This window comes from Anabas testudineus, chromosome 9, assembly GCF_900324465.2.
Source record: "Anabas testudineus chromosome 9, fAnaTes1.2, whole genome shotgun sequence".
Classification (NCBI taxonomy): domain Eukaryota; kingdom Metazoa; phylum Chordata; class Actinopteri; order Anabantiformes; family Anabantidae; genus Anabas; species Anabas testudineus.
In genome coordinates, this window is record NC_046618.1 from 24,734,968 (window position 1) to 24,751,309 (window position 16,342).

The 16,342-nt window shown below is 38.8% G+C and overlaps 1 protein-coding gene and 1 pseudogene across 1 annotated transcript; both read right to left on the reverse strand.

Annotated features, from left to right (window-relative positions):
* Positions 1-5,395: 5,395 nt before the first annotated feature.
* LOC113150537 lies at positions 5,396-6,423 on the reverse strand (annotated as a pseudogene).
* Positions 6,424-7,495: 1,072 nt separating this feature from the next.
* LOC113150538 (GTPase IMAP family member 8-like) lies at positions 7,496-11,027 on the reverse strand. The gene is made up of 3 exons (XM_026343083.1): positions 10,964-11,027; positions 8,654-10,032; positions 7,496-7,507 (listed from the first exon to the last, which is right to left on the reverse strand). The coding sequence occupies exons 1-3, from the start codon at positions 11,025-11,027 to the stop codon at positions 7,496-7,498; spliced, it is 1,455 nt and encodes a 484-aa protein (XP_026198868.1).
* Between the last annotated feature and the right edge of the window lie 5,315 nt (positions 11,028-16,342).

Consider the following 16,342-nt stretch of genomic DNA (forward strand, 5'->3'; position numbering starts at 1 on the left):
CAAGAGAGATCATATTTCTCCAACGTTAGCTTCTCTCCATTGGCTCCCTTTAAAATCCAGAATTGAATTTTAAATTCTTCTTCTCACTTATAAATCACTTAATAATCAGGCTCCATCTTATCTTAAAGACCTCATAGTTCAATATCTTCCAAGCAGAACTCTCCGTTCTCAGGCTGCAGGTTTACTTGTGGTTCCTAGAGTTTCCAAATGTAGAATGGGAGGCAGAGCCTTTAGCTACCAAGCCCCTCTCCTGTGGAACCAGCTCCCAGTTCAGGTTCTGGAGGCAGACACCGTCTCTACATTTAAGACTAGACTTAAAACTTTCCTTTTTTATAAAGCTTATAGTTAGAGATGGATCAGGTGACTCTGAACCATCTCTTAGTTATGCTGCTATTGATTAGACTGCTGGTACCATCGCACATCATTAACTGTACATCTCCTGAATCCAGTTGACCTGTCCAATGTTCTTGCCGCTTGTTGTTGTCTTTATTGCCTGCTGTTCTTTTCTCTCTCCTCTTTACACTCTCCCCAACCGGTCGAGGCCTGATTCTCCTGGAGGTTTCTTCCTCTAAAGGGAATTTTTTCTCTAAACTGTTGCCTAAAGCTTGCTCAAATGGGATTGTTGGGTTTCGGTATAATTTTTTGTATAATTATTCTCTGTAAGGTCTTAAACCTTGCACTGTAAAGTGCCTTGAGATAACTTCTGTTGTGAATTGAATTGAATTCTTATGAATTGTCTATCAGGTTTCATTTTTGTAGCAGTATTAGTATTTTAGCAGCTCTGAACACATCCATAGTTAGTGCACATCTGTAATAAACTCTAACTGGACTCACCAGATGTTTCAGCCATATTATTACTCACAAGACGCAAACTGGATGAACTGCCATCTGCTGTCAACTGTTATTATAAACACACACAGAATGGAAATGAGTGATATCACTGGACTTGTCAATCACTGCTGATTTTATATTGACACTATAAGCTGAATTGCTTTCCTCAGCCTGACCCTTGCTCATCTCATAAACAACAACTGCTAAAAATTTTTAACACAAATGTAAACATACATTTTATGTGCTATAATTTTTAGCTTTGCATAAGTTGCATATGTTTTCAGACCTGCTTTACATTCAGCTTTGTGCATTCATACAGAATTCAAAGTACATTTTTCAGCGTCTTACAAAAAGCTACAGCACAAGATCATGATTTAAAAAGTTGCATAACATGTTGTAATGCAGTTCCCGAACCCAGAAAACAAGCAGGACAGAGGAGCCTGTGGAAAAGGTTTACAGCATGTTCTGCAATTTTTAAATCATTCTGAAAAAAGGTTGGTGGCTGGTGTTAAGGCCCGAATAAAGAAAATAAGTTATTTCATACTGAAGATGGACCCCAGTTGCAAAAGTTAAGTTACATGTTTTAGTGCTATGAGCTATTGGGTTATTGGGTTATTAGTGCTGATGAATTAGAAAATTAGGTTGACAAAAAAAAAAAAAACTTAAAACTAATCATTAAATAATGGTTAAAGGTGGTGCTGTGTTGAACTACTACATTAATGTAGTTCAACACAGCACCACCTTTATGTCAACAAATACTGAACATTATAAACTGATTCAGGGTTAGAAGTTATAGCAGCGCTGCTATAAGGTGGATCTAAACTGTAACTGGCCCCTGAGAGTAGATTGGGTTCACTCACCTGAAAATGTTACAGCATCATTTTCTTTTCTCCACTGATAAACTGAGAGCTAATAGAGAGAGTTAATACAGAGGTGACAAGAGGTGTTTCAGGAAAAGACTGTGATGAAAAACAGCAACAGGGACTTTATTCTTACAGCCGCTGTAATTATCCGACACACCCTGCTGCAAAAATAGCCCACATTTGTTTCTTATAACCATTAATCTGAATATTTCCCTAAGTTTGAGAGAGAAGCTTCTTTTTATTAAATCTAGTCAAAAATTTACCACAGAAGAAGGAGATCTAAAAACGTTAGCAGCTGTTTTTTAAGGTGTGTGCACAACATAGCCTGTTTCTGCAGTGATTGGTAACCCCATGAATGGATGATGTGTTTAGCGTTTAGTCTGTGTTTGTACATCTGTAGTAATTTGAAGATGGAGAGTTGAACAGCTCTAAACTCTTGTCAGTAGTTGAAGTTTGTCCTGGTTTGTGAAATTGATTTGCACACTTTTCTACATGTTCTGTCAGTTTGTCTTCAGAGATTTCAGGAACCAGTAGATCTTCTGTGTTGGTGAGAACGATCTCTTTGTTCTTAAACAACCTCTGGCTGTCTGAAATTCACATTCTTCCTCAGTGCTGAATATGGGCATTTCCAGTATGAAGTTTGCTGCTGCTTTTCTCTCAGACAAGCTGTTCCCCAGCAGAACAACCCTCAGCTCAGAAACTGATAAGAAAACAATGAACAATGTAAGAAAACCACATGTTGAATATTCAGTGTGATACACAGCAGCTAAAACTCACAGGACAGGTTTTACTTACTTACTGACAAAACAAACTGATTAGGAGGGCTGGCTCTGTTCTGGGGGTGGAGCTGGACCCTCTACATGTTGTTGCTGAAAGGAGGATGCTGTCCAAACTCCTCTCAATCTTGGACAACCCCTCCCCCCCACTGCACAGTGTGTTGGTTGGACAGAGGAGCACGTTCAGCCAAAGATTTATTAACATTAAATGTTCCACAGAGAACCACAGGAGATCCTTTCTACCTGTGGCAATCAATCTGTACAATTCCTCCCCCCTCTGTAAGGTCTGTGGGAAGTGATAATGTCATATACTTGCTGTGAATATATTGACCCAATTTCATTTATCTATTTACGTATTCTGTATATATATTGAGTTTTTCGGTATTGATGTTATTGTGTATTTATGTTTGTGTATTTATGTTGGTGTTGGATCTTTCCTGGTTGTGGTTCCTTTTCTTTCTGTTTGTTTTGAGAACAATGGTAATGAGGCAAAACAATTTCCCTCTGGGATCAATAAAGTTTTTTGAATCTTGAATCTTGAATCTTGAATCTTTTCATTTTATCTAACTGGAAACATTCACACTTACACTGAGAGGGACAACACTCAGAGGCTTTTATTGTGGTCGTACTGGTTTGCCTCACTGGATTTCCTAACACAAAGAGTAAATGGAAAACAGGCCCATCTGTAATAACTGGACTCAGCCATATTATTATTCACAAGACAGAAACTGGATGAACTGAGCAAGAGGTTCACCGTCTTACAAAAAGCTTCAGCACAAGATAGACGTTTTTATCATGATTTGTTGCATAATATTTTGTAATGCACTGGTTCCCAAACCCAGTCCTCAAACAAGTAGGACTTAGGGAGCCTGAGGAATACGTTTGGGAACAGTGCTGCAGTATGTTTTTTTTTAATTTTTAAATCGTGCAAAAAAAAAAAAAAAGCTTTACATGCTGTCTCATAAATGGCGGCTGGTGCAACTGTTACAGTATCATACATTTAATAAAAGCAACTAAGTAAATAAGTTATTTTATATAGAAACCTCTTATAACCATTAATCTGAATATTTCCTCAAGTTTGAGAGAGAAGTCTCTGTTTATTAATTCTAGTCAAACATTAACCACAGAAGAAGCTGATCTAAGACTGAAGGACCAGTGTGTGATGGTGTGTTGCTGCAGGTCTGTATGAAATTAGCACATCTTCATCTAATGAGTTCTTAGTCAGCGTTTACATTTCATAATATATGTGTTAGTGTACAATTAACCACTAGTTTCATTAATGATGATGTGACATTGTCCTTGTTCTTCTCTGTTTTCTTTCTAAACCATATTTCTGCACTTTATCCTGGACTTTGTGTCAGTTGGATCCTGTTGATGTTTTAATCGCATGTTTCCTCTTTACTAAGTAGAGATAATAGTAGAGGTAGTTTTGCTATCTTCCTGTAGTGCATTTTTTAGTATGCATCATGTTAACTTATAACTTTTCTAGTTATTAGCATGGTACAGTAAATATTACAGTCGTGTTTCTGAACTGAATGGTTTTCTTAGTGTGGTGGTGTACAGGGGACCTACTTCCAAAAACCTGTCACGATTCCTTTATTTACAAAGCTGACTGTATAATTTAAGAATGTTCCAAATCATAAATGGCAGAAGTACTTTACAGTTTAGCTTAAGCTGACTAGGTCGACCTAGTATAAGAAACTGAGACTCATCAAGACTCTTTACACTTGTTTTTCTTTTCCAGCTCTTTTAAGTCTTGTTCAGATTTTTTGTTCGCAGTTCTTTCATTTCTCTTTTTAGATGTTCTTCTTTGTGACTGGAGAGATCTTGTCGTCGTTTTTATGTTTCTCCTTATCTTGCACAACTTCCTCATACTTCTGTCTTAGATCCTTTAGTTCCTCGTCGTACTTTTCAATCAGCCCTTCATAATCCTTGGTGTATTTTTCTTTGAAGTCGTTGAGGTCTTCAGCTTGTTTTCTGGCCTCCTCTTCATACTTTTTCTGCAGGTCCTCGAGATTTTTCTTGTAGTTTTCCTCTAATTGTTTTCGCTCTTTTTCCTCCTGTTCTCTTCTGATTTGATCTTCTTCTTTTCTTTGCTTTTCATCTATTGCTCTTTGCTCTTCATATTCTTCCTGGAGTTTTCTAAGTTTGTTTGCTCCTGCTGTCTTTGTTCGTCCCCTTGTTTTCGTTCTTCTCTTGTTCTTTCTTCCTCTCCTCACATACCTTGTTGATGTATTCCTCCTTCTCCATGAGTTTTTTGTCTCTGCGTTTTCTCTCCTCTTCAGTTTCTTCTTTATGTTTTTCCATTCTTCTTTTCATCTCTTGCATTTCTTCTTCATGTTTTCTTTTAAACTCTTCTTGTTTTCTCTTCATTTCTTCTTCTTTCTCTTTCAGGATTTTCTGTATTTGTTTCTGTATGGCTTCCTCAGCTTCTTGGAACATCTCTGTGGTGTAGTAACCAGCTCCATTTTTCTTCACCATGGTGTCGATCTTTATTTATCAGTTCACTGACTTGTCCACGGTTGTTTTTATCATAGTTATTAAACACATGGTATCTTCCTCCACAGTCACTGATCAACTTCTTAAAACAACCATCACATTTTATTTTGATGTATTCTTCAATCGACTGCTTATCATGTTCTAGGTCGTCTCCTCTGGTAAAAAGAACGATGGTGAATTTCTCTGAATTCTTCCCGAAACCTTCTTTTATAAGTTTTAACGTCTCCTTCTCCTCTGGTGTGAGACGACCAATCTATAACACCAACTGGAGCCAGAAGACTGATACATTTCACTATCTCATCATTAACTTGTTCATTAGATAAGGTTGAATCAAACAGACCAGGAGTGTCGACCATAACAACAGGACGACCGTTAACTTCACTCTGTTCTTTCTGACATTGTTTAGTGACTGATGTTTGACTTAGTTCAGTAGTGTCTCATCTCTTCCTCAGTCTCCAGTATCTCAGAGTTCTGCTTCCTGTCCTTGATGTTGACAACAACATATCTTCCTCCACAGCTCTGACAGAGCTCCTGGATGTCTCTGTTCTCTCTTATAAAGTTAACAACAGCTGGATCTGTAGGATCTGACTCCACAGTGAACAGAATCATGGTGAAGTCATTGACTATAGAGCTGAATGTGTTCTGGATGGTCTCTAACTCTCCCTTGTCTTCATCAGTGAGGGGACCCACAGGTAGGACCAGGATGAAGGCATGGACCCCCTCAGGATCACAGAGGGAGATACACCTGATTGATTCCTCCATCACTGTCTCCTGAGGTTTTCCATACAAGGCAGGCAGCTCCACCAGGGAAACCCAACGTCCACACACCTCTCCCTGATTCTTAACACACTCTGATGAGTTGGAGACTGAATGAACCTCTGTCCGACCTAAAATGGTCTTGGCTGCTGAAGTCTTCCCTGCTCCTCTTCTACCACACAGAACTAGGTTTAAAGCTGGTCTCCATTAACAGTTTTCGGTCATTTTTAAACATGTTGTAGCATCTTCCTCCACAGTCTCTAAGGAGCTGACTAAAAGCACTTGTTTTATTCTCCTCGTGTGATGACTCCCATTGAATATTTAAAAGCCTCTTGATCAAACAAACTCAGGATGAACTTCAGTCTTCTTCTGTTCTTCTCAGTGAAATCAGAAGGTTTCACCAACAGCAGCAGAACATTTGGTCCAGGAGAACAAAGAGTCACGCAGTTCTTCATCTCTTCTCTCACTGCTTCCACAGACAGACTGAACAAGTTTGGAGTTTTTACTACTATTAATGCTTTTCCTCTCCCATGTCCACAGAACCTGGAAACTCCACAGTGATGAAGTTACCAAGCTTAGTTTTTTTCTCATCACTTCTTCCAAACATCAAAATCCTGACGTCTGACACTGACCATGTAGAAACAGTATTGTTTCTTTAACTATCTTCAAGCAGACCTGACATCAATTTGAAATCTCATGGCTTCAACATTAGTGTTTGCAGTGAATATTTTTATGGCTCTCGCTGCTTCTGCTGTTGAATCAGCTGAAAATGTGGTTGGAAAGTTGGGTTAGGGTTAGGGACGGTGTTAAATTTAATACCGTCCAGCTCCTATTTCCTTAGTAGAGAAGTGATTCTACAGTCGTACCTGATAAACTGGACGTTAACTGTAGGTTTGTTAAAGTTATTATGATCTCTGATCATATGATAAATCTGCTGTTTGCTTTGTGTCTGTTAAAAACTTTTTCTTTTAAACATTAATTCTAATATTTCACTAATATCTGTTGCTTCAGTCAGATCAAACATGAACCACAGAAGAAGCAGATCCAGGTGCCGTCTGCAGTCTGAGATGTTAATGAACCATCCACCGGCCCCTCCTAGTGGACTAAAGCCTGTGGCACATTATGAACAGCTGCTTCTTCATATTTTAATATCCATCACTTTTCAGTTTTAATTCTACTGTGGAGATTTTCAGGTTTGAATTGTTGTGATGTTAATCATTAAACCAAGTGTATTGTTTAAATGTAAATGTACTCTTCACCTTACTCACAACTTCTTATGTTAAAAATATCTATAAAAATAATATTTTTGCTTAATTTATCTGCTCTTTTCTATTTGTGTCACATGTTAATTGAGACATTAAAATTAATACTATACAACATGTTCAGTTTCAGTGTACAGACTAGATGTAGTTTAAAGTTATTTGACACAGTCTGGAATTAATCAATGATTTTTTACACACTGTGTTAGATGGTGGTTGTTATAATGGACATAATGCAAAAGATATTTTCTGAAGGAGAAAAACCTACTGAAGTTGACAAAAGGAAGAATTAGTTTCTGATTTGATGAAAATGATTTTAACTGAGGAAAAAAAATTTTCCAGTTGATCCACTGATCAACATCTTTTTGTTTTTTATCAGTTGCAAATGTTAACGTGAAGGAACAGAGTCACTTTACTGCATCAGCTGACAGGTTTGTAGGTCGCACACAGGAAATATGAAAGATAAGATATTTAATTACATTAAAGAACATTTAGCCAGTTTATTGTGGAGTCAGTATTGGAGCTAAAAGTACAACGGGTTAAAATAAAACACTACCTTTATAAGAAAATCTAATCTATGTTTAAATCATTAATATATCTTTTAATGTATATTTTGCACGTATATAATCAACAATAAAACAATAGGTGTGAGACAAATACAGCAGTTAGAGTAAGTGAAGGTGAAGAATTTTTAATGAAGTAGTTTTTCATAAAGTGCTGAAAAGACAAAATAAAATAAGATCTGAGACAATATGAACACAGCTGAGACTGGAAATGTATAAAGGATAAATCAGATTTAACAGTTTCAAACATTTTCTTTCAAAGAGAAAGAAATGAAATCAGGAATTTCACATATTTAAACTTAAAAAAACACGCTGTGTGTTTGGTAAAGAGATTTAATTTTACATTTAAAGTAATATATAACCTAATACAACATGTATTCACAGTGTGCTGTCGCCTCGTCCTTCTCTCTGATTCTCTTATTACTGCTGAGACGTTAGATCATTTTGTGAACAGCAGCTGGTTTCAGTCCTGACTTTATTAATGTGTTTGTTTGTCTGTGACTGCAGAACGTTCTGAGTCTATTTCACAAAAATAAAAACAACAACAACGATAAAAATAACAACAGCACACACAGAGAACATGTCAGTTTTCTTTTCTCCTCCAGCTTCTGTCTGAGTTCCTTCTTTTCTTTATCCCAAGCTTCTCGATCTCTCCTCATCTCTTTCCTACACAGCTCCAGCTTCTTCTCAGCTCCTTCTCTTTGTTCTCTTTCTATCTGAACTGTTCTCTCTGAATCGTCCAGTTTCTGTTTCCACTCCTGTTTCAAACTTTCTTCTCGTACTTTCTGTCTCTTGTCCTCGTCCTCTCGTTCTTTCTGTCTCTTGTCCTCGTCCTCTCGTTCTTTCTGTCTCTTGTCCTCGTCCTCTCGTTCTTTCTGTCTCTTGTCCTCGTCCTCTCTTTCTTTCTGTCTCTTGTCCTCGTCCTCTCTTTCTTTCTGTCTCTTGTCCTCGTCCTCTTGTTCTTTCCGTCTCTCCTCACGCTCCTTGTTAATGACTTCGTCTTTTTCTTCAAGCTGTTTTTCTCTCAGTTTAATTTCTGCTGTTTGTTCAGTGATTTTTTTTTCCAGCGTTTTTAAATCTTCCTCCTGTTTTCTCCTGAGTTTCACATGAACTCTCTTCTTCTTCTCTGTTTTCTCTTTCTGAATTCTCTCTATTTGTATCAGTTTCTCTTTGTCACTAAACATCTTCCTGTTGCAGCTGCTGCCTCCGTTTTCTTTCACTATGTTCCATCGTATCATATAACTCTGAAATGACTCATTGTCCAGTTTATTTCCTCTGGTGAAGATAATGATGATGAACTCTCGCAGTTTTTCAATTCTGCCGTTTTTCTGCTCTACAACCTTATTTATCGGAGCCTCTGTGAACATGTTCTTAGTGAAGAGACTGGATCTTTCAGTTCTCATCTGTTCCACAGTGTCCAACAGCTCAGAGATCTGCTTCCTGTCCTTGATGTTGACAACAACATATCTTCCTCCACAGCTCTGACAGAGCTCCTGGATGTCTCTGTTCTCTCTTACAAAGTTAACAACAGCTGGATCTGTAGGATCTGACTCCACAGTGAACAGAATCATCGTGAAGTCATTGACTCGAGAGCTGAATGTGTTCTGGATGGTCTCTAACTCTCTCTTGTCTTCATCAGTGAGGGGACCCACAGGTAGGACTAGGATGAAGGCATGGACCCCCTCAGGATCACAGAGGGAGATACACCTGAATGATTCCTCCATCACTGTCTCCTGAGGTTTTCCATACAAGGCAGGCAGCTCCACCAGGGAAACCCGACGTCCACACACCTCTCCCTGATTCTTAACACACTCTGATGAGTTGGAGACTGAATGAAGCTCTGTCTGACCTAAAATGGTCTTGGCTGCTGAAGTCTTCCCTGCTCCTCTTCTACCACACAGAACCAGGTTTAAAGCTGGTTTGATGGGCTCAGACTTTGTTGGTTCTGCATCTCTGAACACATCACAGCTCAGATAATGTCCATTCACAGTTTGATTTAAGAGTGTTAACAGCTCTGAACGCTGCAGCTTCTCCTGCTTCAAGTATCTGTTTCTGCACGTTCTGATCAGGTCTTTTAACGGATCGTTCATGGAGTTTTCTCCTGAACTCTTTTCTCTGGGCGTCGAAATCAGAACCAGTGAATGATCAAATGAACGATCACCAAAGTGGGTAAGGACTGTTTGCAGTCTCACTTTCTGTTCCTCAGTGAAGGCTTCAGGCTGTAGAACCAACAGGAACACATGAGGTCCAGGAGCAGAGAGACTCACACAGTTTTCTACAAACTCTGTCAGTTTGATGTCAGGTCGCAGCAGATCGGGAGTGTTGAGCATCAGAACCACTAGATTCTCTGTCAACTGTCCTTTGACTCTCAGACAACAGTCTAGTTCGTCCTCAGCACTGAACACAGTCTCTCCCAGAATGAAGTTCCCCACTGAACTCCTCTCAGACCAGCTGTTCCCCAGAAGAACGACCCTCAGCTCAGACACTGAAAGGAAAACGTACTGTTAAAACTGCGACTGACTATGGATACAGAAAAATAATTTACTCAATCACATTGTTATTCATTTACAACACAGTCCCCATAAAATATGTTTCAACACAACTATAGTGCAATCAAGAATATGTTTTGGTAGGTAAAGTAATTGCCACCTTGTGTTTTCTATAAACATGATGAGGACTGTTCATCATCAACATTAAAGACAAATCATAAAATTGATTTTGTTCTGTGAAATATCTAATCTGCAACACACTGTTCTAATATCTTAAAGATATTGTTGTTTTGCAAGAGTTCGAATCTCCTCCTCCAGTTTATCAAGAGTCCGTCTCTTTATTGTGTCCTGATGAAAATCACCGTCCTCTGAAGCCGACTCCCGACTCCCACACAGCTGAAGATGAAGCTGAATTTGTATTTTTGTATAAACTGCTTCAACTCAGCATTATTTGGTTTGATTTGAGTCTCAACCTGCGAACTGAATTAACTGTGTTGTGTCTTATTTCAACTCTCAGGTCAAAGACAAATTGATCTTTTATAGTTAGGTAATAAATATTCACACTGAAGTGTTTTATGTCACATTATCATAGAAACCTCAAACACGTCTGTTTCAGTACGTCTTTGAAAACCTGCATGTGTAGAAGTGATGATGGCGTCTTAGCAAACTCTCCTTGAACTATTACAAACATATTAATTTACTGTAAATAAGCAGTTATGTTCTGTTAGAGCTGCTGGCACCGTAACGATCAATCACACGAGCCGGACTTTGGCCTAATGGTTGATTTATCTGCTGATAAAACTCTTGTTATGTCTATAAACTGATAGAAGCATAGATAACTAATTAGAAACACCAGCATTTTAAAAAACGATTTCTACATCAACAAACTGAAGAAACTTTAAAATAATATCACCTGAAAAAACTCACCTGGTCCTGCTGCTGTTGACATGACGTGTTGGTCAGATCTCATCTCCAGACACTGACCTGACATCGTTAGAATAAAACCTGCTGCACAAAGAATAGAAATCACTACACAGCTGCATAGAAACCTAAAGTATTGGTGTGTAGTACTTTCTAAACTAAATACAGTCAGATAAAAACATAACAAACTCATGTGATATTGTAAATTATTCAACAATCCACTAAATTAAAACTACATCATAGCACAATTTGAACTGATGATGCAAAATAAAATTAGTCTCTTCTTCAGCTGTAGTTTGAGTCCTGAGACCTGTAGACCAGGACCACGAGGTGTAACTATTATATACAGTTATAAACATGACACCACTCACTTTAAATTACTTTTATCCTCACATTTGTTTGGTGAATTCTGCTCACCTGAAATTGATCCTGCTTCATTTCACCTTCATGTTCACAAAGGAAACCGACTCAGCTGCTCCTGTAAATATACAGGTGTGTCAGGAGGTATCAAGGAACCTGATTGGACAGAGAACGGTGACTTTGATCCTAATTTTAATAGTCGCTCTGGAAAGTTATCAGGCCTCTTCACATTTAACACAGATTACATTGTAGTAAATTTAAATTGAAAAAGTAAAAGTGACCAGAGATGATAAAGACGTGATCATGATCTTAAATAAGATGTTTCAGTCGGAGAACTTTGATTTTCTACATTAGTAAAAATGAACAGGCAGAAATAACTGTACTGTACACAAAGACAGTAGTTATAGAACTGGAAACAAAGGACTGAAAACTGGTTTTGAGATGTTCAGTCGCTGCAAAGTTTGCTGGTGGTTATGAATCAGTTTTCTTTTCCTCTGACAGAGACGGTTTTGATAAAGAGCCTTGTGGGGGTGGGAGACATCAGATGTTAGGTTACATAGCACAACTTGGTTTGGTTGAAAATACAAATTTTTAATAATTATAATAATTATAACGTCACATGACACGTTAACTTTCTCAGACACACGGGACCAAATGTCAGACCACAGGTCAGAGATCAGCTTTATTATCAAATCTGAAATTTGATCCTGTTTGTTGCCTCACAGCTGGAACTTGTCCAGATGTTGACCAACATCCTGGCTGTGGTTAGACATGAGTGTGTGTGTGTGTGTTTGTGTGAGTATTTAATAAAGATATGTTTAAATATTGATGTGATCAAATGCTTTGTTGAAGGTTAAGATCTGACATTAATGTCTCTGCAGTATTTTACTGTGACGGGTTATTAACAGCCTGAATGTGAGGTGCTGCTGTTGTGTGTCCAGCGTGTCCGTGATCAAAGGTTAAGATTTATTACACAGTCAGATCGTGTTTATTATCCAACATCGTGCACGTTACACAGATGCAAACCAAACCTGGGCCACAGTGCAGAACGCAGCACGTTTTGTATTTTATTTTGGGTTTAACTGATAATAAATTATATTTATTTATTCAACAGCTCATCTGTTGTTGAGGTTTGTTTACGCTCCTGTGTCTTTAAGGCGTGACCTGTCTCCACCCCGCTCTGTTCTGATTGGTCGAGTTTGGGACGTCTTCCTGTGGCCCAAACTACGGCCAAATGGTGCAGAAGCACAGTCTAGGTGAAAATCCTGCTGCGTACTGGGACAGGTGGTGAGAACATTTGTCTGTGAACAGATAAAAACTCTGTATCACTGTTTTTTGTTTCTTCTTTGCTAAAAGTTATTTTCGCTTCACAGCTGAAAAAAAGCAGAGTTTGGGTCTTTAGTTTGAGTCCAGTCTGATCCTCTGTCAGTTCCCCTGTCTCACCACCAGAGGTCCCCACACTTTCCTTCTCTTCCTGGTTCACCTGCTCACCTGCCCCTCACCTCCTGCTCTTCCTGTCCAGTTTTTTTGACCACCTGACTCTGTTCCACCAATCAAGTGGTTTAATTTTGACTCCACATTAATCTGTATAACAACCGTTTGTCACCTGTGGTGTTGAGACCATCTTTGTTTTCTGAATTAGTTCCCTGCTGCTGGACTGTACTCACTTCTCCTTTTGAACCAGTTACTGGTTTGCTCACCTGTCCTCCCTGCTACAGCTCACCTGTCCTCCCAGGTGTCATTACTCACCTGAAACCCTCAGTAAGCCGGTCTTTGTTTTCTGTCTGTCCACATTTGTTTTTGCCCTTCCTTCTGTTTGTACTTGTTTTACTTTGTTGAAGTTTTATTAAAACTAAAATAGTCTCCAGACAAGAACATACAGTCACTGGTGTTTAGGAAGGAACGAATTAGTCTGAGATAAATATGTCCACAGGAGTTACAGCTCACAGCAGCCAACGTTGTCCCCATTTAGATCCAGTTTGGCTTTTAGTTGTTTGTGATATTCACTGTTACTGTCTCTAGTGCACAGTCGAGGTCTGAGAACAGAAAAACTTTGTTTTGATGACGAAAGTCTCTCATGTGGTAACATCACCTAATACAACAAAGCAGTATTTGTACATGAAAACATGTCACGTGATCCATGAGACAGATTTTTCTCGCAGCTTCTCCACTGTCACAGACTCATTAATTTAAAGGAATCTTGGGAACATTTGATTGGAAACATTAATAATCTCTCCTGTGGTAACAAAGTCCTCCTGTCTACACACTACAAACACTATGATGTGTTCCTACGCTTGTTTTGCTCTTTGTGTCGTATATGTTTCAGTTTGATGTTTTTGCAGCTCGAGTCTGTACCAGAGTTTCTCGACGTGTCTCGTTAACGTTTTAAGTTCAAAAGCTGTAGTTATGGAACATAGTGGCATGTTTGGCCTCCTGCTGCTGAATTATAACCTACTGCAGTGCTCTGAGGTATTTATGAGCCTGAGGCCACCTGGAAAACGCTGCTGATGCTTGTTGGGACATTTTCTGATTGTTTGTGTTTCTGAGTCCTGAGCTTTTTATTTTTATATAAAACCTATATTAACGTCTTCAACCTTTATATAAAGCGTCCAGAGATGACTATAAATGAACTGTATATAATAATTCTGCTCTTCCACAGTATGTTGACAGCCTAGATCATATTAAATGTTTCATATTATGTTTATGGATTTAGGAAGTGAATGCAGTGTCCTTGTATACGTCCTGTAAGATAACTAAGACTATAGATTCTCCCAACACTCGTTTAGTAAATTATTACAACCCCTTTCCTTAACATTTAACAGATCCAGATGTTTTTCTTTCCAGTTTTGATCTTCTTAATGAGAAATATGGAGGAGAACCAGGAACAGCTGGGGTTTCAAGAGTTAAAGGTCCTGAAACCTGTGGTTTTATAGATCCTGCTCCTGCAGCTCCACATGGATTTACATGTTCAACACATCTGGGTCAGGAGGCCCCACATGCCTGCAGCTGGGGGAGGACAGGCGTCTGCATGTCTGCTGTCAGAACGGACACATAAATACCCGGACGTCCAGACGCTGCCTTCACTGTCAGACTGTCGGCAGGTGGAAGACGGAAGAGGAGGCTGAGACGGCAACATGGTCCCACTGAGGCTGGTCGCCTTCGGCTGTGAGTATCTTCTCCAAGAAACTGCAGAGTGGATCATGGTGCAGCAACTAATATTTTAGTGAAAACTACAATGTTTTATTTACTTTTTAGGTTTTGAGCAAAAATCATTCTTTCATCAAAAAGTGATTATTGTTTGTGGTGCAGGCAGAAAATTCTCGCGTCTAAAATGTGAGGATTAAATTGATGTTAGATGTGTTGTGTTTTCAGTGCTGGCTGCAGTTTGGTGTTTCTCTCATGCTGCAGGTAAGTTTGTAGTGATGTAAAGTTTTAGAGCATAAAATCTGTGTCTTTCTAGTAAAAGTAACACAAACGTACATTTGTGGAAAATAACGTTTGTCACAAACTGTTTTAGAGGGAAAGACCGTTTACGCCTGTCACAATGCCACGGCTGAGCTGTCCTGTGGTAAGAAAACACGTGTTACTGTCTCTGTATTTTACTGTAACATTTAACAGATTTTTATTTTAGAGTCTATGTTTATTCTCTCGCAGTTTATTTACTATAGTTTTTGCGCAGATATGAGTCAGTTTCTGACACAAAGAATAAAACTATGTAACTAGTAAATAGATTTTTTTTTGTTGCCAAGATTTAATAACTTTAATATATTTTAAGGAAAATGTTGTTTTCATTTCTGACTATATGCATGTATACATGTAAGTTAGTAAAGACTAAAGTTTTACACTTCAAATAGTTTTTGAAGGGTGGGGCCTCTTCTGCTTATTGTCCATTTTATTTTAAGTTGTATGTTTTGCACTTGAACATGTGACTTTCTGTTTCTCTAATGTATAGTAGACACATAAAATCTGCTCTGGGTATTAAGAAATCCTAACTGTGGAATTTTCTGTGTATTGAAGATGTTGGCAGTAAGATAAAGCTGGGACACATCCTGTATAAGATCGGCGTGGGGACGAGGTGCGGGGAGGGAAAACGCCACCCAGACGATGGGCCCGACACCTACTGCACCTTCCCCTGGGCTGAGATGGTGGTGGAGGATCTGTAAGAACACATGTTGATGTTGGAGAAGAGTCAGGAACTAACAAAAGACAAAATGTTTCTTCCATCTTCTTCTAACAGTCTTTAAGTTCCCTCTCTGTCAGACTAGTGAAGCAGTGAAGGTTCCTGCAGCAACAATCTGGTTCAGTTTGGATCAGTATAAAGTTCCAGTCATCAAATCATTAGTGCAAAAGATTTTAGAAAATATCTTTTAGTTTAGGAGAAAAGTTTAGTGTTTACAGATTTTGAACAACTTAAAATTTAAATAATTACAATGAATGTAAATCTCTGGCCTGCTAGTTTGTCTGGTACTAACAGTACAGGAAATGGAGAACGAGTCAGTTCCTACAGTTCTACCTCTTCACTTTATTCAATGAGTTTAGTGATTATCACAGTTTTAACTTCAGCCAGCCGGTTCCCACACATTAACACTGACTGTATTTCCAGCTGTGACAACAGGAGGTCCTGTAAGGTCCCGGTCACTGAGCACGTGTTTGGTGAATATCCCTGTGAGGAGCAGACCAGATACCTGGAGGTGACCTACACCTGTGCCAAACCACCTACTGCTCCTCCACCACCACCAGCTCCACTCAAACCTGACTGTACGTATGAAGGCTGATCTTTGTCATATGTATCCTGGACCCAGAATCTAACTTCCTAGTGCAGCTCAGGGAGAAATTGTGCCACGTCGTCTAATTTCTGCTCCCACGTAAGAATGAGGTGTGATCTAAAATAGATGAGTTGTGCACCACTAATCAAAACTAAAGGGTCTGCTGTAGGACAGGTCTCACAGAGAGACCTAGAACCAGTATTTGAACTGATGATGGTGATAAAACACACATCAACACAAACAAGAAGAAGTCAAGATG